The following is a 27,500-nucleotide window of genomic DNA, read 5'->3' as shown; positions in this document are numbered from 1 at the left end:
GGAGTATAGCTCAGTGAGTTTAATCCCCAAGCAACACACACACACACACACACACACACACACGAGAACCTGGGGTACTGGGTTGTCGCCGTGACCACCCTACCCTGACACCCACTCCAATGGTTCCACTGATTGGAGGGATTTTCAGAGAAGGGCTTACCAAGCTCTAAGCAGCTGAGGATCCCAACAACAAGCCCCATCACATGGTACAAAGGCAGGACACTGTAGACCACATCATCAGCTGTGGCCCCACAAAAGGGCAGCATCTTGGTCATCTGTAGTACACGCTCATGTGAGAGGATGGCTGGCTTTGGGAGCCCTGGGGAAGGAAGGAGTGGGAAGGTGAGTGGTGAAAGGATAGCACGGAAGAGCCCATAACAGAGGGGCAGCTCTCCAGTCAGGCACTGGGCTTCAGGCCTCAGAGGGGTCAAGTGGGAATTTGTGGCTGTATTCTGAGGCTGAATTCCAATAGGGAGTAATAGGTAAAGACTAACGGTCAGTAGGGTTTCAGTTCTATTTATTGGACAGAGGCAGGATTTCTGCATTGACCACCCAAATCACACTGGGAATCAGAGTCAAGACCAGATGTCTGAATCAGAAGGCAGGTGTCAGAGGACAAGTGGCAGGCACAGGACAAGTCAGGGTTGTGTTAGAGGCGGGGCTGGGGCTGAGGGGTACCCTCACCGGTGGTCCCTGAGGTGTAGATGAACAGGGCAGGGCTTTGCCATGTGACCTCAGCACGCAGGTCAGCAGGCACTGGGTCAGAAGGAGCAGCCTCCAGGGCAGCCCCCAGAGCCCCCACACCTGGCGTAGGGGAGACATGACTGAGGTAGAAGCAGCGGATGTTCTCAGCCTGCAGCTCAGGAAGGACTTCTTCCAGGTTCTCCTTAAGATCTGCAGGAATGGCCAGAGGAAAACTGAGGCAAAGCTTACCTGTCAGGTCAAGCGGGGTACCCAAGACCCAGAGGCAGACAGCAACTAGCATTCTTGGGCAAAGAATTCCATAATTAGTAATTTTATTTCTTTTTTGCAAAGAAGGATTGAAACAGTAATTTTGGAAAAATCACAACCATTGGCCCCAGGATTAGTTTCCAATTATGCCAACTTTTGACCCTAATTATCTGTGACATGAGCAGACGGGAGCAAAGGGCTCTCTTCCCACCCCCCACCAGAACTTCTGACCTTCAGTCCAACCCTTGCCCCTATCCCCTTCCCTCCTCCACTGGCCCTGGGGCCCTTACCTGTGTCCACTACCAGCAGCTGTGCCCCAGAGCTCAGCACAGAGTGCACCAGGGGTGTCCCCCGGACATGTGGGTTGATCCAAGCCACTGGGCAGCCCAGTTTGGCCAGCCCCAGCCACACGGTCAGAGCAGGAATGGCCTGGGAAGTCAGTACCAGGAGGGCAGCTGGCTTCCTGACACCCAGGCCTGTGGGTTTGCCCAGCTCATTCTTAAGGGCCCATGCTGCCTGGCAGGCCCGGGCATCTAGCTCACCAATGGTGACCGAGCAGGCCCCGTGCCCTGTCCACACCAAGGACACCCGACCAGGTTGTGCTCTTGCTTGTCGCTCGAAGGCATCCACAAAGGTGTCGGGAGGCTGTCGGCTCAACTGTGTCCTGATGTTCCATCCTAGGTAGAGGATCTTGGCCAAGTAGGCCATATCTGCAGGCAGCCAGCGTAGCCCTGGGGGTGGCCGTGCAGGCGATAGAATCAGGGTCAGAAGCACAGCCACCAGGCTCAGCCAGTGGGACATCCAGGAGCTGATCCAGGGCTGTGCCAATACCACCAGGCCAAGCAGCAGGAAGCAGGTAGGGCCTCCCAGGAGCCATCGCAGGGTCAGTGCCACAGCCGGTAGCCATATGGGCTGCTCCAGACCCCACAGCAGTAGCAGCAAGAATAGCAGAAAGGCCAGCCACTGCCTGATACCCATGGCACCAGCTGTGTCCTTGGAGAAGTGGCTGTGGAAGGCACTCTCACCTCTGTCCCTGGGTTTCCTGGCCTTGGCCTCCTGCCCTCAGAGCAGCCTGTCCACCCCTCCCCCAGATGATGGCCCAGGCACTGACAGTGGCTGCTCCGCCCTCGGCTCTTTTCCTCCTATTTGTTTTCTCTTCCTGGTCTTGTGTATAGTCCCAGCCCTTCTGGCCTGTTTACCAGGCCTGTCCCCCCTCTCTGCTGCAGACCTCAGGGCCCCCAGGTCTCTCTTCTTGAGCACAAATGCCAGTCTCCTTTCTGCTTGTCCTGCTTATCTAGTTCTCTTTCCAGTGTGGGGACAAGTATATGGAGTACTGCATACATGGCATACGTTAAGGGTGTTGAGTAGCAAACCACTTACCCCATAGGCACAGCCCTGGGTGTGAGGCCCTGTGTTGCAGTCCCTGTGCTTGCTCCGTGGCCCACTCCTAGATTGGTCGCTGCAAGAATAGTTGGCAGAAATTGCATGGGGTGCTGCCTGTCATCTGCTTAGCCACTGCCTGAGTACCTGGTAACTGTGCAATAAAATCAGACCTGCTGCCGGCTTGGTCTCCGGAGGTCTTGATTAGCGACTCTGCAGCCACCCTCTATTCTGTCCTGTTCCATGGACCTCCTTGCTGGACGAGAGAGCCCAGGCATTCCAGGGCTGGGAACTGCCTCCTTCCCCTTCCATCCATGCTTACTATATGCTAGGCATTTGGGAGACAGTCAGAAATCCTGGCACTGGAAGTGTTTCATTCAAGTCAAATGGAAAAGCTTCAGACGCTCTGCTGACCTCACTGGGTGGTCCTCCTGCAGTACTCACTGACCCCTTGGGGAGATGAGGTTCTGCTGGGTCAAGCCTCTTGTTTCCAGTGATCAGGCCTCCCTAACCTCCTTCCAGGTGCACAGCAATAGCTCAGAAAATGAACACCTGCCATGCCTGAACTCAAGCCTAGCTGTCCACCACAGGCCTGCACTGGGACTCTGCCTCACCCCCACATCAACAGGGATTGAGCTTGGGGTTCAGAAGCTGAACTCTTCCTGTGATGTGTGGTTTCCCCTTGCCTCTGGAGGCAGTGACAAGTAGGACTAGGGCATGGCCCTGCTGGCTGTAACCCCCTGCACTGGATCCAAATCCTTAAAGCAGGGTACCCAATCCAGGAGCTGTCAGTGCACTGGAGGTGGGAGAAGGGGGAGTGTGACCCCTCTGGGTTGGCAGAGGTCTGATGTGCAAGGTCCTGTGACATCATCTTAATTGGGGTGGCCACCTTCATCCACCCAGCCCTGGGGTCTCTGGCTGTTCTTGCACCTTCCCCCAGGGCCAACTAATTCACACTGTACTCTAGTACCTGGCACCTGGGAACAAAGGTAGGTATCCTGGGCTCACATACCCTGAAGCAGCCTGGCTCCAAAGGACCCCCTGGGTGAGTTTTCTGGTGCCCCTCATTTCAGATGGAGGGCCTGGCCTACAGCTCCGAGTGAACTGACCTTCAGTCATATATGCAACTCACCCTAGATACCCAGAACAGAATCCCATGGCAGGGTGCTGCCCAGAAACGTGGATGCCGAAGCCTGATGTTCCTAGCCCAGCCAGTCTACAATGGCAGCGTGCACTGACCAGACTCTTTTATTACAGAGTGAGAAGTGAGAGTCCCAAGGTCTGACCTATTCCATGATGGGTCCATCTGGGCTTTCTCAGGCCCTGGATGAGGAAGGGGTCGTGCCAAGTGGGGCCCAGGGACATCATTCAACCAATATTCAGACAGAGCTGTATCCCTACCCTACAGCTAATGGGAGGCGCGCGCAAATCAACACCAGAGATTTAAACCCGGACCCAGTTCCTCGGGCCTGTGAGCCTACTTTCAGACGGGAAGTGGTCCAGTTCTTAGTGGCCAGGTCTCTGACTGTCCCCTTTGTGGACCTTGCCCTACCTAGAGGGTCCAAGGACGTGGAAGAGAGGAGTGATAGGCTGGGCCCCAGGTTCAGTCTGGAGAAAGGGATAGGGCAGGGAAGAGCGGAGTGGTGGTCACGGAACGCAGCAGTAGCCAACTGCCGTGGGGGCGCAGTCGATTCCTGGTGGGTGTGGCCAGATCCCAAGTCAGGTCGCAGGGTGCGCTGCCAGGTGGCGCTCCAGCAGCGCTCTGTGCGAGAAGACCTTGCCACAGGCGGGGCAGGGAGCACGCTCCGGCCGGTGTGTGCGCATGTGCACATTGAGGGAGCTCTTCTGTGTGAAGCGCTTGGCGCAAACTGCGCACTGGAAGGCGCGCACGCCAGTGTGCGTGACCATGTGCTTGAGCAGGTAGTCGCGCAGCGAGAAGGATCGCCAGCACACTGCGCACTGGTGTGGCTTCTCACCTGGGGACAAGGAGGGCAGAACATGCGTCAGACCACTCAGCTCTCCCAGGCACCCGTTATGGCAGGGGCTCTGGTCCTCTCCCCTCCCTAAGTAGCCATGACCCCCCAGGATTAAGTGCCTGTCAGGGAAACTCCCCAATTTTGGAGTCCTCCTGCTCCACAGCGAGCCCCTCTCCTGGACCCACACCTTCATCCAAGGGTGCCGTTGTCCGGCAAGTATGCCCCAGCAGGGAACCCTGCCCTGGAATATCCACTTGTGTCTGGACTCCCCACTAGGAACTCCCTGGACTTTCACTGGGCCTGTATAGGTAGAGCCTTCTGAACTCTCTGACTGCCAATCACCATTCTTTTTTCCTTTTTAAAAAATTTTTTTATTTTGTGGATTGAGTCCAGGTGTGCTGTGCGGCTGAGCTACATCTCCAGCCCTTTTTTTCTCGGAGGGGTGTACCACAGATTGAACTCAGGGACACTCGGCCACTGAGCCACACCCCCAGCCGTATTTCGAATTTTATTTAGAGACAGGGTCTCACTGAGTTGCTTAGTGCCTCACCATTGCTGAGACTGTCTTTGAACTGGAGATCTTCCTGTTTCAGCCTCCCCAGCCACTAGAATTACAGATGTGCACCCCTGGCCAACCTTTTTAATGTATCTGAGATAGTGCCTCACTAAGTTGCACAGACTAGCCTTGTGATTCTCCTGCCTCAGCCTCCTGAGTTGCTGAGATTAAAGAGGTGTGCCATTGCACCCCGCTTTGCCAGTTACTATTTTAAGGACAGTCTAGTAAGGCCCAGCATGCCTGGGCAAGGAGAGATCAGGACACATCTGCCCCTTCCTGCTGGAATCCCCAGTCAGAATCCTGACTGTTGCCACTACACTGTCCCCAGGGTGAGAGGCTGCACTCATCACCCTGGACTGCAGGGGAGGCGGACTGTGTTGGGCTCTCCAGTCATCATGCACTGACAACGTTTATCTCGGCACCAAGGGACTGCAGGGCAGCGCCTGCTGGGGTGGGGTGAGGGTGACTGTCTCCAGACCAACCAGGCTTGGGCACTTGGCTTAGGTCACACATGTCTTGCAAGGTTGGCACTACCTTGGAGTCCTGGCAGCATTCTGCATGCCAATCACCCAGCTCCCTTGTGTCGGGTAGGATAGCTTCCCTATCCTCCCAGGGCAACCAGACGGAGATTTTGAACTGTGACATCTCGGTCACTCCCCAACTGAGACAACACCGACGGCTTTCCCACGCCTCAGAGTCAAATCCCAAGTTCTGGCCCCTGAAGAGCCTCTGGCTTCACTCCCACTGTAATGGTTTTGGTTTTCCTGACAATGGTCAGCTCTGCCGGCTGGCCAGCTTCTGCTTTTCATACTCCTGTCCCAACCCAGTCCCCTAGAAACAACCTTACCCAGGACCTACCCACCACCACCCCAGGCCACCTTCCTGCTCTACTGCTCCCTGGCCAAGATGAGAAGGAAGTTCTCCCATGGTCTTTGAGGCCTGGTTCCCCTCTAGGGGCCTGTGTGGTTCACATACTGTGGCCATGTCTTCTCCTAAAACTCTAGCCCAAAGGGCTACTCCTCAGCCTTCATTCAGCTGCCCCTCTGCCAGCTTCCCCCACTCGTCCTAGGTCAGGGAACACACCTGACTGTACCTCAAGCCCCCACCACCTAGTGAACAGCTGGAGAGATGTAGGAGACTACCTGGAGCTCTACCCCCATACCCCAATCCCTGCTCCATCTCTCCTGCCCCCCTCCAGGCTCCACCACAAACTTTTCAAAGGCCTGGATTTACAGGTGTGCACCCTCTCCAGGCTCAGGATTCCCCATCCCCCAAAACAGGAGGGGAAGACACAGGCAAGAGTACCTATTACTCACATGAGACTCCCCCCCACATGCCTCATATTTGGAGGGTTCAATTTCCAGCCCCCCTGGGGTAACCAAAAGCAACAAAACCACATCAGTGCCCAACTGCCCCTAGGGCTTGAATCTCCAATGACCAAGGGGCTGAGAAAGGTGGTCCTCCCGGATCCCCTTGGCTCACCAGAATGGATGAACATGTGCTTGGTGTAGTTTTTCCGAGAGCTGAACGTCTTACGGCAGTGACTACACTCGTAGGCAGGCTGCTCTGCTCCGGGAACACGTACAGGGGTACCTGAAGGGGCACTGGCAGGCACCACAGGCGGGGCCAGGGCTTCCCCAAGCTGAGCGCTGGGGGCGGCCTCAGGCTGGAGTGCAGGGTAGAAGGTGGATGTGGGTGCAGGAGCTGGCCCTGATGGTGTAGGAGGGGTTGGCTGGGGTGGCCCCGGCGTGCCCAGGTGAAAGGGGAAAAGTGCTACAGGCATTCCTGAGGTTTTCACGCCAGGCACACGGGGTCCTGCCAGGGAGCAGTCCGGTGGGGCAGGGGTCTCAGCAGGACAGCCTTCTGTGGCAGTGCCGCCCTCCTCGTGCCAAGCAGATACATAGCTTTCTGGAAACACGTCCTCGGCCACCACAGCCCCGCGAAGGAAATCTCTGCCTGCACTGCCATAGTCAGTGAGGCCAGCAGATGCAGGTGGGTCCTCTCGAGCGCTGTCCGCAGCAGCAGTGAGGAAGCCAGCTGCACAGTCAGGGAAAGAAGGGGGCGCCTGGCCCTCACCTGGGCCACCACCTTCACCATCCTCGCCGTCGGTTTCGCCATCGGTGTCCTCCTCATCCTCACCTCTATCCTCAGGGACTGGAAGTACTGGGTCTGCATCCGGACCCTCTATCTTGGCTGGGAGTGCAGGCAGCTGAAGACGTGCAGGCTGGCGCTGCTTGCGGCTATGTGCTACACCAGGGTGCCCAAGGGGTCGTGCAGCCAACAAGTGACGCAGGCGGTGGCGCAGCTGTGCAGGTGCCAGCGGTGGGGGCACCGGTGCTGGCAGGGGGGCTGGTGCAGGGGTTCCTGGGGCACGAGCACGTGCGATAATCTGTGTGCACTCATCTATTACTGTCTGGATGCGAAGCACGGATGCAGCTGTGAGCACCTGCAGAGCCTCACCCTGTGCCACCACAAGGGAGCCGCTATAGAGGAACTCAACCAGCTGGCGCACAGTCTGTGCAGGCACCACTGGTGGTACGCGGATCTCCGAGTGGCCAAGCAGCAGCTTGTCCTGAAAGAAGGGGGAGCCTGCAGCCAGCACGCAGCGGTGTGCTCGCAAGGAAGCCTCACGGATGCGCACAGTTACATCACAGAAGTGCCCACCAAGCCTCTGTCCATTGAGGGTCTCAAGCAGTGATCGAGAAAAGTTCTGCAGGTGGATGTGGTGCACTGCCTCCGCAGCCGCCATCTACATAGGACAACAGAACCGGGAGAGGAGGTCAGCCCAGGACTCTCCTCTCCCAGTGTTCAGGTCTCCTCAGCCCTTAATTTGTAGCAGGGCAGGGCCAAGGGTGCACTGCACTCTAGACCTTGCCCACCCCCTATCTCCCCAGCAGCCCCTCACAGTCCTGGTTCACAACACACAGGACTCAGCCACCTCAAGTCTTCTTCTGCAATGCCCTCTGCCTCCACAGCCCCCAACATCCCTCTGGAAAAGGGTTAGGCATATCAGTTCCCAGGTGTTCCCCCAGCCCTGAAGGTGCAGGGCTTACCTCCTCCTCTTCTTGGCCCACTCCACCCCAATTAAAATATCCTTAAGTAGCCAGGTGCGGTGGTGCAGACCTGTAATCCCAGCCACTGGGGAGGCTGAGGTAGGAAGACCTCAAATTCAAAGCCGCCGCGGCAACTTAGCAAGGCCCTAAGAACTCAAGGAGACCCCATAACTACATAAAATATGGAAAGGGCTGGGGATGTGGGTCAGTGGTTAAGTGCCCCTGGGTTCAACCCCCAGTTATATCTATATATCTCCATCCATCCTTAAGTAGCCTCCACTCTCCCTCTGAATGTGTAGCTCTGTGTAGAGGAGCTAGGAACCCCCATTTAGGACCAGCTGCCTTGCCTCACTTAGCAGATCTTCATACAGAAACACTAGCCAGTGTTCATTCAGCTAGTTGTGGCCCCCACTCTGCCTCTTTTTCTTTTTTTTCGGTCTTCCCTTTGTACTTCTCAATCTTACTGCACCTGATTTCCTGTGCTGACCCAGGAATGCTGCACCAGAATGGGGTTACATTAACTGGAATATGCAGGTCTTCACAGGTGGCACATCTGCTTCCTGGTCAGATCCATTTGGAGTATGCCTGGTCACATAAGAGTGAAGGTAGAAAGCTGGTCAACAGCTGGGCAGGTGCCCCAGGGTGTGTGACATAGAGAGGCGTTATATATGGACCATGTGACTGGATGGGTAAGGGTGAAGCACCAGCAGGCCACAGCCGGTGTGAAGCCAGGTAAGGAGCATGGCTGAGCAATCCTCATGCTTCTTGTGAACCGTGACCCTATGATCCAGGCACTGCCCAGCCTCAGTCACCAGAAGGGGGGGGGGTACCCCCAGGGGATTCTGAGAAATTGCTACTTCACCCATCAAGCAGGTGACCAGAGGGCACTGGGCCTGTTTTTCTGTCTATGGAATAGGGTAGTTTACTCGGGTCATCTTACACCCAGAACGTACAGATTTCTGGTCTAAGAGGGAGAATCGAGAAACCCTGAGACTACTCTCCACCAACTTGTCTCTCCAGGGTCACAACCCCGGAGTGGAGCCCTACTTAATCCTGCCCCTATACCCTAAAGATCTGTTGGGGGGTCTCAGTCTCAACTCTTCCCTCCCCATTTGCAAAAATCATCTTCCAGCAAGACCCCCAAGCCACTACGCACCAGTTACCGATGAAGTAACATTGCTGGTTCCCTCCATCGGCCACCTCCAGGTTTATTCCCCAACACATCGGCCAGAGGGAGCCTGTACGGACCTAACAGACCAGGACCCTTCTGATCTCAGAACCCTCTAGGGCCTGGAGTTAATTCCTCAAAGAAGCCAAGCCTTTGCGTCTACACAGGCTGGCCTCCGCCAGCCGCACCCTTCTTCACGGTGGAGGAAAGGAGGGCGGGGCACAAATCTGTGCAGCAACCCGCGAGGCCTGAACCCTTTCTTCTTCCGACCCGCCCCGCCCTGCTCCCTGAGGGCTCTGATTCCACAGCCCAGAGGCCGCGGGGCGGTCCCGGATTCCTCCCAACAAAGGCCCACCCTCCTGGGACGGGCGTCGCACACTCGTAGCCCAGTCTTCGCCCACGCGCTGTCCTCCAAGAGCCGCGTCCCGCCCTGGGCACCACGGCTGGCGCCCTACCCCGCGCGCTGAGCCGCCTCTGACCCGCTGCGACCGCCCGCGCTCCAGCCCCGCCACCCCGGGTTCCCCCGCGGCACCCTGGCCTGCGTGGAGCTCCGATCCTGCAGCGCCCTCTCGCGTTCGCAGCGTGCGCTCCGAGCCCGGCCCAGGTGCCCCTCCCCTAGCACGTCCCGGCCTCCCCGCCGACCCTGCGGCCGGGGGATGCCCGCCCGACCCCACCTCCGACTCCGGGCCCGGCAGTGGCCGCCTCCTGCTCACCAACTCCCAGGCCGCACTTCCGGGCCAGAACGCCGGCGGAACCCCCGGCCGCGGCCGTGGCAGCGCAGGCGGAGCGCTAGGTCGCAGCACGTTTCCTGAGTTCGGGTGGCTCTTGGCCGCCGCCGCCAGGCCGCACTTCCGGCTCTCGTCAGAGTTGGAAACAAACAAACAAACGAAACATCGCCGAAGCCGGGGCGGCAGCGACGCGAGGGATCTGGGACCCGGGCACGCTTCCGGCGTCGCCCTGGTGACGGGTGGGGGCGGGGCCAGAACTGTCACTCAGCTCGCGTTCTGCCTGGCTGAAAAGGGCACAGGAAAATTGAAGGTGGGGCCTGGCTCTGTTGTGCAGGCCTGTAATCCCAGCCACGTGGGATTGCAAGTTCGAAGCCAGTTGGGTGATTTAGTGAAACCCGAGCTCAAAATAAAAGTAAAAAGGTTGGGGATGTCACGCAGTGGTACCACGCTCTCCACACTTGCACGGCATGCATGCAAACCCCAGAAACAACAACGGGTCTAGTCCTGGTCTCATTGTTCAGACTCTGAACCCTCCAATGTGGCCCCCCACCCACACACACACACTGGATCTGTTCCTATTGCTTTGACAACCCCTCTCATCTCAGGTCATTACTCTTCATCCTCAGGTCCCTGGCTGGAGCCCACCTGGAGGTTGGCTCAAGTCATTTTCTCCATCTGTAGCACCCTTTCACACAGCTTAGATGTCCTCAGCGTCCTCCCTGACTTCAAACCAACCCGCATCTTTTGTCCAGGAGGTTTGCCAGGGTAAGAGATCCTCTGTGTCTTTCAACTTGGTGCCTGCTGCTCTAACACAGGAACAGGCAGATGCTTCACCCTGCCCTGGCTTTCACTTAGCTTGACCCTGCAAGATTCTCCACGATTTTGTACCCAGAAACTGTAAAAGTGATCATATCATCTGAGTAATTACACTGCATGGTGAGAGGGGCTGTGTAGTTGTAATTAAGGTTATTAATCAGCTGATCTTAAAATAGAGGATGAACCTTAATTATTTAGGTAGTTCCCAGGTACTTTCCGGGGTTCTGAAAGTCAAAAAAGAGAAAGAGCCTTTGAAGGTAAAGAGTGCCAGATGATGGAACGCAAGACTGGAAGTCTGAGAAGAGCCCTGGACAACAGCCAGCAGGAAAACAAAGCCCTCAGTCCTGCAGCAGCATGGAACTGGATTCTGCCAACCATCTGAATGAGCTGGAGTAAGTAGATTCTTCCCCAGAGCCTCCAAGTAAGAGCTCCCCTGGCCAACACCTCAGTTGCAGCTTGTGAGACCCAGAGCAGACAACCGGCGGAATGGTGAACTGAAAAAGACAATGGTTTAAGCCACTGAGTTTGTGGTACTGTGTTACAGTAGCAGTAGAAAAGAAGTACCCTCGGGAGACACAGGGCCTCCACACAGGAAGAATCTGTTTGTTCTCCTATTTGATGAACACAAACCCTTCACCTCCCTCTTACCAAATGCTTCATTTCTGCCTTTCCAACAGTCATCAGGCACCTCACAGAGGAGCTGTCACTACTCCATCCTACAAGCACTGGGCCTTGGGGTAAAAGTGAGAGGCATGACTGGAGGAGGCCCAGCTGAGTTTGGGAAGGGCAACTGCAAGGGTGGTGGAAAGAGGGTGGTTCTCCCTTGGGCAAGGCAGGTCCAGGAACTATGGGCTGAGTTGCAGAATGGTACTGTGGAGAGAGGCATGTCCCACTGGCATGTAAAAGGGGACTACAGGGAAGACAAAGGACCTACCTAGGCGACAAACTCAGAAGGTCTGCCCAATAGACTCAAGGTAAGGAGAAAATCCAAGTAGCTTCAGCAAAGTTCTCAGCCCTGAAGGAAGAGGTCTGGTGATTGAGAAAGACGTGAAGATGGAGGACCTGGCCCAGGAGGTCAGGAGGGGTCTGGGTGGGAAGAACCAAACACTGACCACTCTCAGGCAGTCAAGGGCACCCAAGAACTGTGGCCTCCAGCGTCACAAGCCTGAAGCAAATATTTATTTTGCTTCTTTTTCCCAAGACCTTATTGTAGTGGTTGTACTTTCTTGCTTTGCACTAGATACTGGAAATTGAATTGGGATGCTCAACCACTAAGCCATATCCCCAGTCCTTTTTTTATTTTTATGAGACAGAGTCTCACTAATTTGCTGAGGCTGGCTTCAAACTTGTGATCCTCCTGCCTCAGTCTCCCTAGGATTACAGACATGTGCCACTGAGCCCAGCTCATGTGAGTGTTCTGAGGAATGAATGAGTGCAGTAGAGGACACCAGTTTAAGGAACCAGGGAAGAGCTACGTGGCCTGTATATATTGAAAATCTGAGGCCAGGCCCAAGATGGGAGAAGTAGGTACCAAACAGATCTGAAAGGAGTAGAAGAAATTGAGCTCCAGCGTGACTGGGCTCCCTGAGCTGATGTTAGACCAGGACGCAAGAAAAGACCAGTGACTCCAATTAAAATCAAATTAAAGCAAGCTTATTATTTTGACCGGCCGGGCTGCCTCTCCCACCCAAAACCGTGGGAAACAAGACAGCAACAGCAGTTTTCCTGCAGCCCAGCTTTATAGCCCAGAAAGTTACACAAAGGGGGGTTACAGATAACAGAACTCTGACAAGCATCACACGAATGGTAGTTTACAGTTTTGCTGGCCCCAACATCAGAATTTATGAGGACCATTAGAGCCTCAGAGAGGGTCGTTGTCTGGCCAGGGAAGGCCAATATTTATGAGGTGTCTCTAAGTTTCAGAGAGGGCTGCTATCTGGTCAGAGAGCCAGGCAGGGGTGAGTTCAAGGCACGGGCAGGCATTCCAAGCAGGTTCAGAATTTGCAGTAATTTATAGCAAAGCCGAAATTAGCTTTTCATGGCTTTGTGGCGAGATGGCTCCCATTTTTAAGAAAAGATCAGGTTGGGTCTATCATTCCCCCCTTTTCTTATGTGTCCCTTTCAAATCTTTGATAGGGTAGGAGAAGAGCACTGAGGGAATTTTAATCCCTCAGGCAACAGTCTCCAACTTTTTAGAACTCACCCAAAACCGGTCTCCCTGATTTGACCTGACTTAATTAATTACTTATATTGACAGTCTATTTTTGGCTCCATTGTTGTAAGAAGAGGGGCATTGCTCGTTTTGGCTTCTTCTGAGCTGAGAGGGGGTGACGTGAGGGGGCATGGCGTGGGGGACGTGAGTTCCCTTTTAGAAGTCAGTTTGGTTTGAAGTCTGGTTGGGGAAGAACAGGTTGTAAAGTCATCTGGGGATGGGTGCTTCTATGAGAGAAACAAAAACCATGAGTACTGCATAAATGTTGCAGCAGCTGGAACATGTCACTGTATAGAAGTTCCCTCACCAGGCTTTAACATCCCCAGTTATCAGGACTGTAAGTACAACATTTAACTTTTAGGGTTACAGATGTCCTTCCCCATAAGATACAGTTTAATAATTTAATGTCATCTGATCTTGCAAAATCCTTTTACTAGTGTGACCTCTGTGTCTAATAGAGAAACCTTTAATTCTGTTATTCAGGGCTGGATAATCAAACTAGCAAACACCAAGCCTACCTGTGTAGGTTAGGAATATCTGTGGGCCTTAAACTAAAAACTACTCTGGCAGCTCCTCTTGATAGTCTCTTTTTATAGTTATCAGGCATTTCTGTCTGAGAATCCTTCTTTTCAGCCTCCAGTCTTACTTATTTTGGGAGGTTAACATAAAGTGTATACCTTAAAATATTATTATCATTATTATTATTGTCATCATTATTATTTAAAATGCCCAGGAATGGCTGTGTTTTTTTTTTAAAGATAGAGTGAGAGACAGAGAGAGAGAGAGAGAGAGAGAGAGAGAGAGAGAATTTTTTAATATTTATTTTTTAGTTTTCGGCAGACACAACATCTTTGTTTGTATGTGGTGCTGAGGATCGAACCCGGGCCGCACGCATGCCAGGCAAGCGCGCTACCGCTTGAGCCACATCCCCAGCCCCTGTGTTTTGGTTTTAATGTCTTTGCTAGGTGTTTAAGATGAAGCAGTCAAACTGACTTTTGTTTCTATCTATTGTTAATAGTCAGCCGAGTTTCCCTGGGAGTCCTGGGGAAACTTGAGAGCAGCTTCTCAGTTCTGCTAGTGCCATTTGCGCTAGGATGGGTCCAGGTCTTGCTTGACCATGTGGCTTCCCTCAGAAGCATCAGGGATGTCTCCCTTCTCTGATGACCCTCCTCTTCATAGCAAATGCACTGATTGGCTTTCTGTTCTCCGGTGGTCTCATTAATCTCCCTGATCGGGAGGTTATGTGGCCCAAAGTTGCAAAGCTCTTTAGAGAAGTCCCCTGTTCCCTGGATTCAGACTGACTCAGAGGGCAAGAGCCAAATATTGTTTTTTTTTGGCCCTTTTAATTTAACTTTAATTTTATTTTTTATTTTATTATTTTTTTTTTTGAGAATTTTTTTTTTAATATTTATTTTTTAGTATTTGGCGGACACAACATCTTTGTCTGTATGTGGTGCTGAGGATCGAACCCGGGTCGCACGCATGCCAGGCAAGCGCGCTACCGCTTGAGCCACATCCCCAGCCCCTGTGTTTTGGTTTTAATGTCTTTGCTAGGTGTTTAAGATGAAGCAGTCAAACTGACTTTTGTTTCTATCTATTGTTAATAGTCAGCCGAGTTTCCCTGGGAGTCCTGGGGAAACTTGAGAGCAGCTTCTCAGTTCTGCTAGTGCCATTTGCGCTAGGATGGGTCCAGGTCTTGCTTGACCATGTGGCTTCCCTCAGAAGCATCAGGGATGTCTCCCTTCTCTGATGACCCTCCTCTTCATAGCAAATGCACTGATTGGCTTTCTGTTCTCCGGTGGTCTCATTAATCTCCCTGATCGGGAGGTTATGTGGCCCAAAGTTGCAAAGCTCTTTAGAGAAGTCCCCTGTTCCCTGGATTCAGACTGACTCAGAGGGCAAGAGCCAAATATTGTTTTTTTTTGGCCCTTTTAATTTAACTTTAATTTTATTTTTTATTTTATTATTTTTTTTTTTGAGAATTTTTTTTTTAATATTTATTTTTTAGTATTTGGCGGACACAACATCTTTGTCTGTATGTGGTGCTGAGGATCGAACCCGGGTCGCACGCATGCCAGGCAAGCGCGCTACTGCCTGAGCCACATCCCCAGCCCTTAACTTTAATTTTAAAACTTAATCTTAAACATCCAGCAAATAAATTTTAATAGCCTTATGTTAAGAGTACTGGGATTTAATGTCTATAACTTTACAATTATTTATCTTTTTTATTAATTGGGATCTGTATTATCATATCTGTCTTGTAGGTGATGGCTTATTATCTTAAATTAACCCATGTTGTGTTCTTAAAGCAACACTTCTGTAAAACACTAACAGGGAATCTTTAGACCATTTATAAGGAAATTACAAAATAAAATTAACAAGAGTAAAAACATTTAGTTCATGTAATAGCTACCCTGAATTTTGGCTGAGTTATACATTATATCCCCTGTTTGAGATCCTAGTAATCTTGACAGAAAAAAACAAAAAAACAACTTTTGAACATAACTTTAAATGAACTAAAATCTGGCCTACTGCTTTTGTAGTCATTCTCACATGTAGTAAGATGGGACACAGAGCCTTGTTGTAAGGGTCCGGCAGACGTCGGAGGAAGAGACCACCAAGAGACTGGCTCATGCAACAGCAAAAGGGGATTTATTGAGGATCCAATCCAGCGCGCTGGGGCTCCAGGCTCACTCAACAAGGGAGAGCGGCCCAGAGCCCAGAGCAGGGGTTGAGCAGTGCTTAAGTACACTTTTTGGGGAGGGCGGGGGCTCTGCATACATCAGAGCAAATCATCATGAGGCGCAGGAAAATCAAACAACAACTCTCAAACTTGATTAGCACATTCATTGGCGGGAACAGGTCGGGCGGGAAGGGGGGGTACATTCAAACTGATTGGTTTGGGCCCTGAATGCCTACGTGCCNAACTCCACAGTTGGTCAAAGATAGAACTGATCAGAAAAACATTAACCTAGGTCTGTAGGATCAAAATCATGAGCTCAAAAAAATACAGAATCTATGGGAAAAAAACAAGAGTCCTAGAAAAAATGACTGGCCAGTAATTAGTAAATACCATACAATTTACTTTTTTTTTTTTCCCTTAGGTCTCAGATCAGTCTTCTACTGAGCTTGCAGGCTTCTTTCATTTGCATTTCAACATAAGTCCTGGCTGAGGTCTGAAGGAGCAGGGAAAAACTGCTATTCTGAGCAGACACCTCAGGCCTAAGGCATTTTAACCATAAGTCATAATTTTCAGGTTCAGATGTTGAAAATTATGATACAAATTTAAGATACAATTCACAAAACTCTATATCTTTACATCTTGTTTTGTCAACAGATCCCATACTATGATTTACTATCCTTGTCCAAATTAATGCACTGGTACCCACAGTGACATTTTCCCAGGCTACCCAATTCAAAATTGGTGAAAAAAAAACAAAACAAAAAAAAAAAAAAACCTGAATGATTGGGAAGTTACTTGCCAACTTGGAAGTAGAGTTCTTTAGTTTTCCATCCTAAGTATTTAAGTTCTCTGGCATGAATTATCTGAAATCATAAACTAAACAATTACTTAAACCCAACTTTTAACTGCAAGATTGTGCAATGCTTCAAAAACCCATTCAGATACCAGATTGTTACAATGAAACATCATCTTTTAGACACACATTCAGCCAAGATCATTCCCAAGAAACAATTTATAATATCAACACTGCTATTGCCCATGTCTTAAAGGGCCAGAAACAAAGACACAAGACAGACAGACAGAAAGGAGCTCCAGACTATGGCTGACAGACAGAAACCTTTAAAACAGAGCAGATAAGAGAAAAATCTCCTACACCAGTGGCACCATAGATGTCCCCAAAAGGGGACCAGATGTTTTCACAGAGGGGCAACCTGAAATGTAAAATCAAGAGTCTCGGTGGCGACTTTACTGCATTTAGTGTCCCCTTTTTCTCTTTCTCTTTTTTTTAAGAAGACAGAGGTGGCATAATCCTTACAGTGCAGGGAAGGAAGGAGGGAATTCCCTGAAGCAACAGGGCTTGGGCAGCTGCTGGGAGTCCCTCAGTCCCTCCTTTTACTTACAGGATTAGCTCCTCTGGTTTGGCACTTTCCATCTCCTAACATTTCAGTAGTCAGCTCTCAAAAAGTTCGGGGGGTGGGGGGGGGGGTTGGTATCAAAATTTGTAACTGAAAGTTCAGTTCCTGACCTTGAAGCCAATTTAATAATGAGGACAGGGTTTTGAGAAAAAGAAAAAGGGAGGTTTATTGCTTTGCTAACAAAGGAGAAACACAGGGACTCTGCCCAAAGGTTGCGACTCTCTTGATCTGGAGGGACAAGGGGTTTTAAAGGAGGTTCACTTGTTAACCTGGGAGATACTCAGTTCTTATATCCCCAGCAGGCATTGCCCTGTGCAGTGGGTGTGCTCCAGCAGCCAGCTAGGGGCTTCTCTCACCTGCTTAACAAAGGGGGGTAAAGTTCATTGCAGTTCCTTAAAACACAGTCCAAAGGGGTGTCAGGCTTACTTGCTTTATTACCCATTTTCACGTCCAATATCCTTAAGTTTTTACCACAGAAATCACACAACAAAAGGCACAAAAACAAACAAACAAAAAACATATAGAACACAGAACAAAACACAAGAAAAGAGAAACCCGGCGCCGAAACAGAAAAACAGAGGAGCAATGCAACGTCTTGCGAAAGCTCCCGGGATAGGAGGGCGTATATGCCCGTGGGCACCTCCCTACCCTTCCAGAGGAATTCCCTACAGAACAGAACAGAGGACAGAACGATTCTCGTTACTGTCCCGGACAGGAGTATATGTGAGCCTCGCCAGGCCACCTCTCTGTCATCAGAAGAGATCTATCTGCTGCTATCTGGTCAGAGAGCCAGGCAGGGGTGAGTTCAAGGCCCGGGCAGGCATTCCAAGCAGGTTCAGAATTTGTAGTAATTTATAGTAAAGCCGAAATTATCTTTTCATGGCTTTGTGGCGAGATGGCTCCCAATTTTTAAGAAAAGATCAGGTTGGGGATGGGGATGTGGCTCAAGCGGTAGCGCGCTCGCCTGGCATGCGTGTGGCCCGGGTTCGATCCTCAGCACCACATACAAACGAAGATGTTCTGTCCGCCGAAAACTAAAAAATAAATATTAAAAACAAATTATCTCTCTCTCTCTCTCTTTGAAAAAAAAAAAAAAGAAAAGATCAGTTGGGTCTATCACTTGTAAGGGTCCGGCGAAGCGTTGGAGAAAGAGACCACCAAGTGACCACTCATGCAATTGGCAGAAGGGGATTTATTGATCTAGCATGCTAGGGCTCCGTGCCCACTCAAGAACGGAGAACAGCCCAGAGCCCCGAGCAGGGGCTGAGCACTGCTTAAGTACACTTTTTTGGGAGGGTGGGACTTTACATACATCACAGTCTCCTTTAACAAATCATCATACACCGCGGGAAAATCAAGCAACAACTCCTAAACATGATTAGTTCATTCATTGGCGGGAACAGGTCAGGCGGGAGTGATAGGTCAGTTCTAAACGGGGTACACATTTAAACTGATTGGTTTAGGCCCTGCAAGGCCTACTTGGGAGATCACACAGAGCCCTGAATTATTAAACAACCAAGCAGTCAGGGGGAATATTTACTGGGCGGTTCCAAGCATTGTCTTAACAACTACAGGAATTTCAGGTTTTGCAGGTAACATAGAAACCTAACAATACCTAATCCTTTACATTTTAACTCAGACTTTGCAGCTTAGAAAATTTACAATACCCGGTCTTTTACCCTTTAATTTTTACGCTTTAACTTCAATTTCTTTTACCCTTACACACTGACTGAGGCATGGATCAGTGGACAAAGGCATCCACCAAGGCATCTTCCAGGGCCCCTTAGCTGTGTCTGTTCACAGCCTCTCTCCATCCTGCATCACTACCAGGGGAGCTCATCATCCAGGGTCACCCTCTCTGGCTATTACTGTCTAGAAGAAAAAACTAATACCCAAGTCCCATTCTGTGAGTCTGGTCTGTGCTAGATGTGGGAGGCAGGTCCCAGGATTCAGGATCCATGGAGCATGCTGATCATGCTCCATGGAAACTCCTCCCCATATGAGGCAGATGGGGTAGATTCTGAGAGGGGTCTCTGGCAAGGCAAGTAGCAGCAGAGGAGGGTTGAGCCACAGAGGAAAAAATGGAAACCTCAAGACTTGAGTTGACACTCTGTACGGGCCTCCTAATAACGGAGTTTGGAGTCCCAGGAGAGTTCTGTGGAGGTGGTAGAAGCAATGGGTGGGACTAGGCTTGGTGCCTTTAGCATTTACCAGAAAAGTAAAGGCATCCAGAGATTAAGAGTCTACTGAGAGGGGTGGAGGCAAAGAATGTCTGAAAGTTAGAAAAGGTTTAAAGAGCTTTCATATGTAAAAGAGCAACTCAGGAAAGACCTTCACTGGATGCCCTGGGGCTAGGAATTCCCTGCCCATAGGATGTGGCCTGAAGCCTTCACACCCTTAGACGCTACCTTTGCTGCCTCCAGACAGCTGTTTCAGTTCAAGTGAACAATCCAACCATCCTTGGTAAGATTTACCATGTGGTGTAACCTCACCACCCTCCATTTCCATCCTTCTGGTGGGCTCCCTTGACCCATTTACTGTGAGTCCCTGTCCCGATTCCTGTTCCCCACTAATATGACTTTACTACCACTGTGCACATTGTGGGCAGTTCACATCAACCACACAGTACAGCCTTGGTCCCTGCCCTTGCTGTCTCAGTCACTTTCCTGTGCCACCTAGATGTTGTTAATCTTGTCAGCTTACACTGTTCCATTCAGGAGCATCTGGTCTGAGAAGTGGTTCACTACCAAGGTGAGCAACTGAGCAGCCACAACCAGCACAGTAGGAAAAGCCACCTGTACCACACCTGACCTCAGTCACTCCCTCTCTGCCCATTGTGTTGAAGCTGTTGGTTAAGTCTCTTCTTTTAACCAAAAAACATCTATAATAAACAAGGATTGGTTCCTAGAGGCCCATCCCCAGGCACTTCCTCACTACTTGGCATACCTGGTACACATGCCCATGGACCCTGACAGGTAGGGGGTTTGGCCCTGCCGGGCCTTCTCCCAGGCTGCTCCGGCCCTTGCCTCTGGTGGACCCACAGGCCCTGTCCCAGCTTTCCCCCCCTCCCCTCCCTTTCCCTCCCTTCCCCCTCCCCTCCCTTCCCACTCCCCCTCCTCCTCCTCCTCTTTTGTTATTCTTGTTGCTGTGCTAGGGTTTTAATCCAGTTGCATCCGACCACCAAGTTACATCCTCAGGCCTTGATTTTTTTTTTTTTTCAAGAGAGAGGGAGAGAGAATTTTAATATTTATTTTTTAGTTTTCGGCAGACACAACATCTTTGTTTGTATGTGGTGCTGAGGATCGAGCCCCGCTGCACACATCCCCAGCCCCTCCTCAGGCCTTGATTATTTTTCAGTACTGGGTATTAAACCCAGCACCTTGTGCATGCCAGGCAAGTACTCTACCACTGAATCACATTCTCCACCTTTTTATTTTTATTTTGAGACAGGGTCTCACTGATTTGCTCAGGTTTTCCTTGAACTTGTGATCCTCCTGCTTTAGCCTCCAGAGTGGCTGGGGGGAAAGTAACCATTTTATATTTATTTATTTACTTACTTACTTATTTATTTTGGTACAAGGAATTGAACCCTGGGATGCTTAACCACTGAGCCACATCCCCAGCCTTTTTTATATTTTATTTAGAGACAGGATCTGCTGAGTTCCTTAGGGCCTCCCTGAGTTGCAGAGGCTGGCTTTGAACTCACAATCCTCCTGCTAGGATTACCCAAGCTGCTAGCATTATAATCCTCTACCATCGTGCCCAGCTGCAAGGATTCATAAGTTTAAATTGAATGTCATTATGAGTAGTGGGATAAAATTCCAGCTGCCCTGCTTGGGACATGAATTGTTCCTTTGTCTGACATTTAGCAATGTACACATCCTGCCCCTTAGTTGTCCATAGCTATCTTGGTTATCACTGTGCTTGTGTTCACATAATTTTGTTTTGTGTAAAAATTGTCCCAAAGCTCAAGACTAGTGATGCTGATGCTGGACACAGTGGTGCAGGCCTGTCATCCAAGTAGCTTGGGAGGCTAAGGCAGAGGACCACAAGTTTGAGGCCAGCCTTAGCAACTTAGTGGGGCCCTAAGCAACTTAACTTAAAAAAGTCTAAAATATAAACAAAAATACAGACTGGGGTTGTGGCTTGGTGTTAGAGTTCTTGCCTAGAATGTATGAGGCACTGGATTCAATCCTCAGTATCACATTAAAATAATAAATAAAATAAAATAAAGGAATTGTGTCCATCTTTAACTAAAATAAATAAACAAAAATAAATTAAAAATAAAGGGCTGAGGATGAGGATGTGGCTCAGTGTTTAAATGCCCCTGGGTTCAATCCTCAGTACAAAAAAAAAAAAAAAGAGTATTAATGCTGATAATTTTATTACAGAATATTACAGATTATTATTATAATTGTTATTTTTGGGGGGCTGGGGATGTGGCTCAGGTAGTGCACGCGCCTGGCATGCACGGGGCTCTGGATTCGATCCTCAGCACCACATAAAAAAATAAAATAAAATAAAGATGTGTGTCCACCGAAAACTAAAAAATAAATATTAAAAAAAAATTCTCTCTCTCTCAAAAAAAAAGTATAATTGTTCTTTTTTATTAATTTCTGCCCAATGGATAAATTAAATTTTATGATAGGTATGTACATCTGAGTATGCTCTGCCTGCTCAGGTACCCAAGGCAGCCACATTAATACCAGGAGCCTCCTGTGTAAACATAAGTAGATAATTCAGGCATGCTCTGGGGAATTTGGCTTGAGAAATTATGTTTTTCATATTTTAGCATCTAATTATCAGGATGCATTCTTCTATAAGCAAGAGCTGGGGCCACATGTTCCCCTGAAATAGAGTTCCCTTCGGAAAGGCAAGATTGATGCCAAGTTCTCAGAATGAGGAGTAGCTAAAAGGCAGCATCATATGGTAACAGATGGGTATATTTTTCAGACTCTTTCTCTCTGTTTTGCAGTGCCGGGGCTCAAACACATGGCCTTGAACATGCTAGACAAAAGCTCTACCACTGAGCCATATCCCCAGCCCTTTTTATTTTTTATTTTGAGACAGAGTCTCACTAAATTGCCTAGACTGTCCTTGAACTTGCAGTTTTCCCGCTTCAGCCTCCAAGAACCTGAAATTACAGGTGTGCCCATGGCTCACAGCTTGGTCACAGTTCTTTCTGATGCTGAAGTTGTATCCTCAAATTTCGCTTCTGTGTCCTTTTAACACATCTCTACCATTTTGAGGCATGTCTTAACTTTATTGCGTATCAAGGTATTTCAGATTCACCTCAGACATTGCCTGGAATCCTCGAATATGCCTTCTCTCCCAGGTGCCCTGCTTCCGTTCTGCAGGGGAAAGTATGAAACTCTGGGTGTCTACTGTCCCTTTCTATCCTTGCCCTTCATGGAAGACATAGCTTCTTTGGGAAGGCAGTAGACAGAAGAGGTGAAGACACCCAATCGGTCCAAGAGTGGGTTGGATTCATACAGGCTAAGGTGCTCTGATGGACCACTTTTCCTCTCTAGAATTGGGTTTCCCATCTGTGATATAGCAACTGCACTAAACTGAAAGTGACTCTAGTTCCTGGAACCTTTAAGTGTTACTTTATTAGAAATAATGGTCTTTGTAATAATGATTAAGTATCTTGAAAAGGGGACATCATCAGAATTATTTGGTGGGCCCTAAATGTAAATTGACATGCATTCTTATAATAGAGAGGCTGTGAAAATATAGACTCACAGTTCTAGAAGTGAAATCTAAAATCAAGGTGGTGGCAAGGTAGGTTTGATTTTGAGGATACTTCTCCTTGCATATTGGGGTGAGAGGTGAGAGCTCTCAGATCTTCTTCTTATAAAGACATTAATCTCATCATGAGGCCCCCACCCACTTGACTTTATCTAACCCAATTATTACCCAAAGGCTGCATTTCCAAATACTATCACATTAGGAATTAGGGCTTTACCATATGAATGACTGGGGACATAATTTAGACCATATCACTGACAGGCAGAAGAAGATGCATTTGGAGTCAGAACCCAGATTTGAAGATGGTGGTGTTAAAGATCAGAGTGATACAATCACAAGCCCAGGAATGCAGCCCAGGAATGCCTAAAGCTACCAGAAGCTGGAAGAGGCAGAGATAATCTTCTTTTGGCTTCCAGAAGTGTGAGAGACCAATTTTTTGTTTCAAGCTATCGAGTTTGTGGTAGTGTTAGAGAAGCCACAAGAAACTAGTGGAGGAACCACAGAGATTCCAAAGAGTAAATGAAAAGAGCCAGTGCTTTCTCCAGCAACCTACAGGGACAATGATCTTTTGTTTTCACCTTACTCCCACCAATACATTCCCAACATGAAACGTTGAAGTGGCAATCAGATATGCCTCCCTCTGCTAAAACCTGCCAGCTCCTCATTACAACTTGAGAAATACTCAATCAAAAACTGTGTATGGGTTGGGGATGTGGCTCAAGCGGTAGCGCGCTCGCCTGGCATGTGTGCGGCCCCGGGTTCGATCCTCAGCACCACATACAAACAAAGATGTTGTGTCCGCTGAAAACTAAAAAATAAATATTAAAAAAAATTCTCTCTCTCTCTCTGTCTGTCTTTCACTCTCTCTTTAAAAAAAAAAAAAAAAACTGTGTATGATACTGCACATAGTAACTGCATTTATATCAATACAAGCAGGAGGGAAACCCAAATGCAGTCAAAGGAAGTGCAGGCTGGGCCTGCTTGTAGCCCTAGCTACTTGGGAGGCTGAAGCCAGAAGACTGCTTGAGCCCAGGAGTTCAAGTCCAGACTGGGCAACACATTAAGAGGCAGTTTCAAAACAAAAATATTTTTTTAAAATGTAAACTGCAGGGTATTTATATAATGAGACTGTACACATGCAGGGCAGGGAAGGAACTAGGTCCACATGTGGCCACATGGATGTGCATTTAGGGTAGAAGCCAGGCAGAGAAGTGAAAACCCCATGTGTGTTCATGAATGGGCAAATTTTTCTAGGAGGTCAGGATAACAGCTATAGGGGAATGAAGGGCTCATGATAGCCAGTAATGTTTTTAATATCAAAGCTGGTTTTCTGGGGTACTCACTATACATATTTCTACATATCATAAACCTCCATCAAAAGGTTAGACAATTGCCAGGCTTGGTGGCCCATGCCTGGACTCCCAGCAATTCTTTATTTTTATTTTTCAATTAAAAAAATTTATTTTTCGGGCTGGGGATATAGCTCAGTTGGTAGAGTGCTTGCCTCACATGCACAAGGCCCTGGGTTCAATCCCCAGTACCACCAAAAAAAAAAAAAAGGAAAAATTATTTTTCAATTAAAAAAATCTATTTTTATATAGTTGTATATAGATAGAATGCATTTATTTTTTTAGTTGTAGATGGACAGAATATCTTTATTTTATTTATTCATGTATTTACGTGGTGCTGTGGATCGAACCCAGGGCCTCATGCATGCCAGGCAAGCGCTCAACCACTGAGCTACAACCCCAGCCCCTATTTTATTTATTTTTATGTGGTGCTAAGGATTGAACCCAGTGCCTCACATGTGCTAGGCAAGCGCTCTACTACTGAGCCACAGTCCCCCTGGAATTCTTAAGACTAAGGCTGGAGGATTGCAAGTTTAAGTCCAGCCTTGGCAACTTAACAAGACTCTCTCATAAAATAAGAAATAAAAAGGAGAGTTATGGCCAGGCCTGGTGGTACAAGCCTGTATTTCTGGTGACTCAGGAGGCTGAGGCAGAAGGATCGTGAGTTCAAAGCCAACCTCAGCAGTTTAGCAAGGTCCTAAGCAACTGTAAGACCCGGAATTAAAAATGCCTGGGGATGTAGCTCAGGTGTTAAATGCCCTGAGTTCAATCCTTGGTGGTACCAAAAAAAAAAAAAAAAAAGGAAAAGGAAAAAAAACAAACACAGGGATGTAGCTCACTGGTAGAGCACAAGGTTTTAGTCCCTAGTCCTGTGGCAGAAGATGAAGCCAAAGCAGCTGTGTGTGTGTGGCAGGGTTGGGGTAGGGGAGGTGTTCAAAAACACCAGTTCTTGTGGTCCCCTAGGAAGAATTCAACAGAGGTGCACAAAGTATAGACATGAATTTATTAGAAAAATGAGAAATGAGGATCAGGTACACTGTAGGGCACTGCACAGATGGCCTCTGAAGAGAATGGAGTGGCTTTTTTTTTTATTATTTATTTTTTAGTTGGACACAAGACCTTTATTTATTTATAAAATATTTATTTTTTAGTTATAGATGGACACATCTTTATTTTCTTTTTATGTGGTGCTGAGGATCCAACCTAGTGCCTCTTGCGTGTTAGGGGAGCGCTCTACCTCTGAGGCACAATCCCAGCCCCAATTTATTTATTTATTTTTATGGGGTGCTGAGGATTGAACATGGAGCCTCTCACGCATTACGTGAGTGCTCTACCGCTGAGCCATAAACCCAGCCTCAGAGAATGGAGTGGCTTTTATGGAGTCTGGGGTTTTTAAGGGTTTTGGTTTCTTACCTTAGTTTCTCATTCCCTCTTTAAGTATTTTTTTTACCCTTTTTATTTTGTGAGGTACCAGGAATTGACCTCAGGGGCACTTGACAACTGAGCTACATCCCCAGACCTATTTTGTATTCATTTTAGAGACAGGGTTTCATGGAGTTACTTAGTGCCTCACCGGCTGAGACTGATTCTCCTGCCTCAGCCTCCAGAGCCAGGGTGAGCCACCTGGCTTTTCTTACCCTTTGTATAGCCTTCAGCAAATTTCCTTTGTGAGGGTTCAGATGACCTGGTCACAATGTGAGGGTTGTGAGGATCTGATCACAAGGGATTGGTGTTACATGACCTTGAAACAATCCTTTCCTTAAAGAGTTATAATTAACTATTACCGGGCGAGGTTTGGCTCACCAATTTCCATTTTCCAGATGTTTGCCTTTTGTGATAAAGTTCCCTGTGATTCCCAGTCCTGTGACTTATGAACTCTCTTTGATATATATGTATGTTGTACTGCCTGTAAAACGCAGTACAACATACATATACGTCCATCCCCTACCCCTCATCACCTGCTCAAGGTTAAACCATCTACATACAGTAGGAAGAAAAAAATAAATAAATAAAAGAAAGAAAAAAGTCCATAGACCCCCGTTGGAGATACAGCTCAATGATACAGTTTGCTTAGCATAGGCCCTGGGTCCATCCCTGATACTACAAACAAAACAAAACAAAACAAACCTAGAAACAAAATTAAGTCTTCCAAAAAGAACCCAAAGAACCAGAAAACAACACTCTCCACCCCAAAGTCCAACAGAGACAGAAAGCACAGTAGTATTTGCCAGGGGTTAATGAGAGAGCAGAATGGGGAGTAATTGCTGACAGGTATGGAATTTCCCCCCACTTTTTTTTTTTTAAGTTGTACATGGACACAATATACCTTTATTTTATTTATTTATTTTCATGTGGTGCTGAGGATCAAACCCTTTGTGCTAGGCAAGTGCTCTCCACCCTAGCCCCTGGAGTTTCTCTTTGGGATGATGAAAATACTGTAAAACTGGATAGAGTTGGTGGTTGCAAGATATTGTGAATGTATTTATTTTTTTTATTTTTGGTACTCAGAATTGAATCCATGGGTGCTTAATCACTGAGCTACATCCCAGCCCTCCCTCCCTCCCTCCCTCCCTCCTTCCTTCCTTCCACAGAAGTCAGGGGCACTTAACCACTGAGCCACATTTCCAGCTCTTTTTAATTTTTATTTTGAGACAGGGTCTTGCTAAGTTGCTTATGACCTCACTAAATTGTTGAGGCTGGCCTTAAATTTGTGATCCTCCTGCCCCAACCCGAGTTGCTGGGATTACGTGGTATGCTCCACCATGTGCTACCAGTGTATATTTTATCTATTTATTTTGGTACCAGGAATTGAACCTAGGGCGGGCTTAACCCCTGAACCATATCTCCAGCTCTTCTTATTTCTTATTTTGAGACAGATCTCACTAAATTACTTAGGGACTGGCTGAACTGCTGAGACTGACTTTGAACTTGTGATCCTCTAGCTTCAGACTAGATGTAGATTTTAAAGTGAGCTGGGCTTGGTGGCACATACCTGTATGGGAGGATCACAAGTTCCAGGGCAGCTTCAACCGTATTTCTCCTTTGCTACCAAAGCAATAACAGTGGTCTACTTTATGCTTTAAAATTGCAATCTGTTTATTTACTTATTTAGTAGTGCTGGGGATTTAACCCGGGGACTTGGGCATACAAGGCAAGCACTGTATCAACTGAGCTATATATCCCCAGCCCTGCTGGGGATAAATAGGTTTAAAAAAACCTATTTTTTAAAAAAATATTTATTATTTAGTTGTAGTTACACAAAATATATTTATTTTATTTATATGTGGTGCAGAGAATCGAACCTAGGGCCTCACAGGTGCTAGACAAGCTAGCTCTAAGACTGAGCCACAACCCCAGCCCCAGTGCCCCCAAGCTAGCTCTAAGACTGAGCCACAACCCCAGCCCCAGTGCCCCCAAGCTATGCTCTAAGACTGAGCCACTAACCCCAGCCCCCATGCTGCC

The 27,500-nt window shown here is 48.7% G+C and overlaps 3 protein-coding genes and 1 non-coding gene across 14 annotated transcripts in view; 2 read left to right on the top strand and 2 right to left on the bottom strand.

The window, feature by feature from the left end:
* Positions 1 to 2,104, bottom strand: part of Slc27a5 (solute carrier family 27 member 5) — an 8,489-nt gene extending 6,385 nt beyond the window's left edge. For 2 of the 6 annotated variants that reach the window (XM_015505516.2, XM_015505515.2), the window contains exons 1-3: positions 1,242 to 1,952; positions 685 to 894; positions 161 to 319 (exon numbers count right to left, since the gene is read on the bottom strand). In XM_015505516.2, the coding sequence (XP_015361002.1) occupies positions 161 to 319; positions 685 to 894; positions 1,242 to 1,929 (1,057 nt within the window). In that variant the 5' untranslated portion in view covers positions 1,930 to 1,952. The other 4 variants (XM_015505519.2, XM_048791518.1, XM_015505517.2 and 1 more) reach the window with 4 other exon arrangements.
* Positions 2,105 to 3,525: 1,421 nt separating this feature from the next.
* On the bottom strand, positions 3,526 to 9,931 carry Zbtb45 (zinc finger and BTB domain containing 45). Of its 6 annotated transcripts, XM_048791548.1 has the most exons (4): positions 9,073 to 9,513; positions 8,381 to 8,501; positions 6,346 to 7,612; positions 3,526 to 4,307 (listed from the first exon to the last, which is right to left on the bottom strand). In XM_048791548.1, exons 3-4 carry the CDS (start codon positions 7,610 to 7,612, stop codon positions 4,051 to 4,053), a joined length of 1,524 nt encoding a protein of 507 aa, XP_048647505.1. In that variant the 5' UTR covers positions 8,381 to 8,501; positions 9,073 to 9,513; the 3' UTR covers positions 3,526 to 4,050. The 6 variants fall into 6 exon arrangements, with proteins under 6 accessions (XP_048647505.1, XP_015361016.1, XP_015361015.1 ...); XM_015505530.2 differs by lacking the exons at positions 8,381 to 8,501; positions 9,073 to 9,513 and adding an exon at positions 9,798 to 9,931; XM_015505529.2 differs by lacking the exons at positions 8,381 to 8,501; positions 9,073 to 9,513 and adding an exon at positions 9,759 to 9,887.
* On the top strand, positions 9,082 to 12,468 carry LOC125612774 (translation initiation factor IF-2-like). The gene is made up of 3 exons (XM_048791468.1): positions 9,082 to 9,086; positions 9,393 to 10,122; positions 10,439 to 12,468. Exons 1-3 carry the CDS (start codon positions 9,082 to 9,084, stop codon positions 10,511 to 10,513), a joined length of 810 nt encoding a protein of 269 aa, XP_048647425.1. The 3' UTR covers positions 10,514 to 12,468.
* Positions 12,469 to 24,162: 11,694 nt separating this feature from the next.
* Positions 24,163 to 24,235, top strand: Trnav-cac. Its single transcript has one exon. It is a non-coding gene; the product is annotated as a tRNA-Val (tRNA).
* The last annotated feature ends 3,265 nt before the right edge of the window (positions 24,236 to 27,500 follow it).

The sequence above is a fragment of the Marmota marmota genome, unplaced genomic scaffold, assembly GCF_001458135.2.
Source record: "Marmota marmota marmota unplaced genomic scaffold, marMar, whole genome shotgun sequence".
Taxonomy (NCBI): domain Eukaryota; kingdom Metazoa; phylum Chordata; class Mammalia; order Rodentia; family Sciuridae; genus Marmota; species Marmota marmota.
Note: the sequence above shows the minus strand (reverse complement) of the source record. Positions and strands in the feature narration are given on the sequence as shown.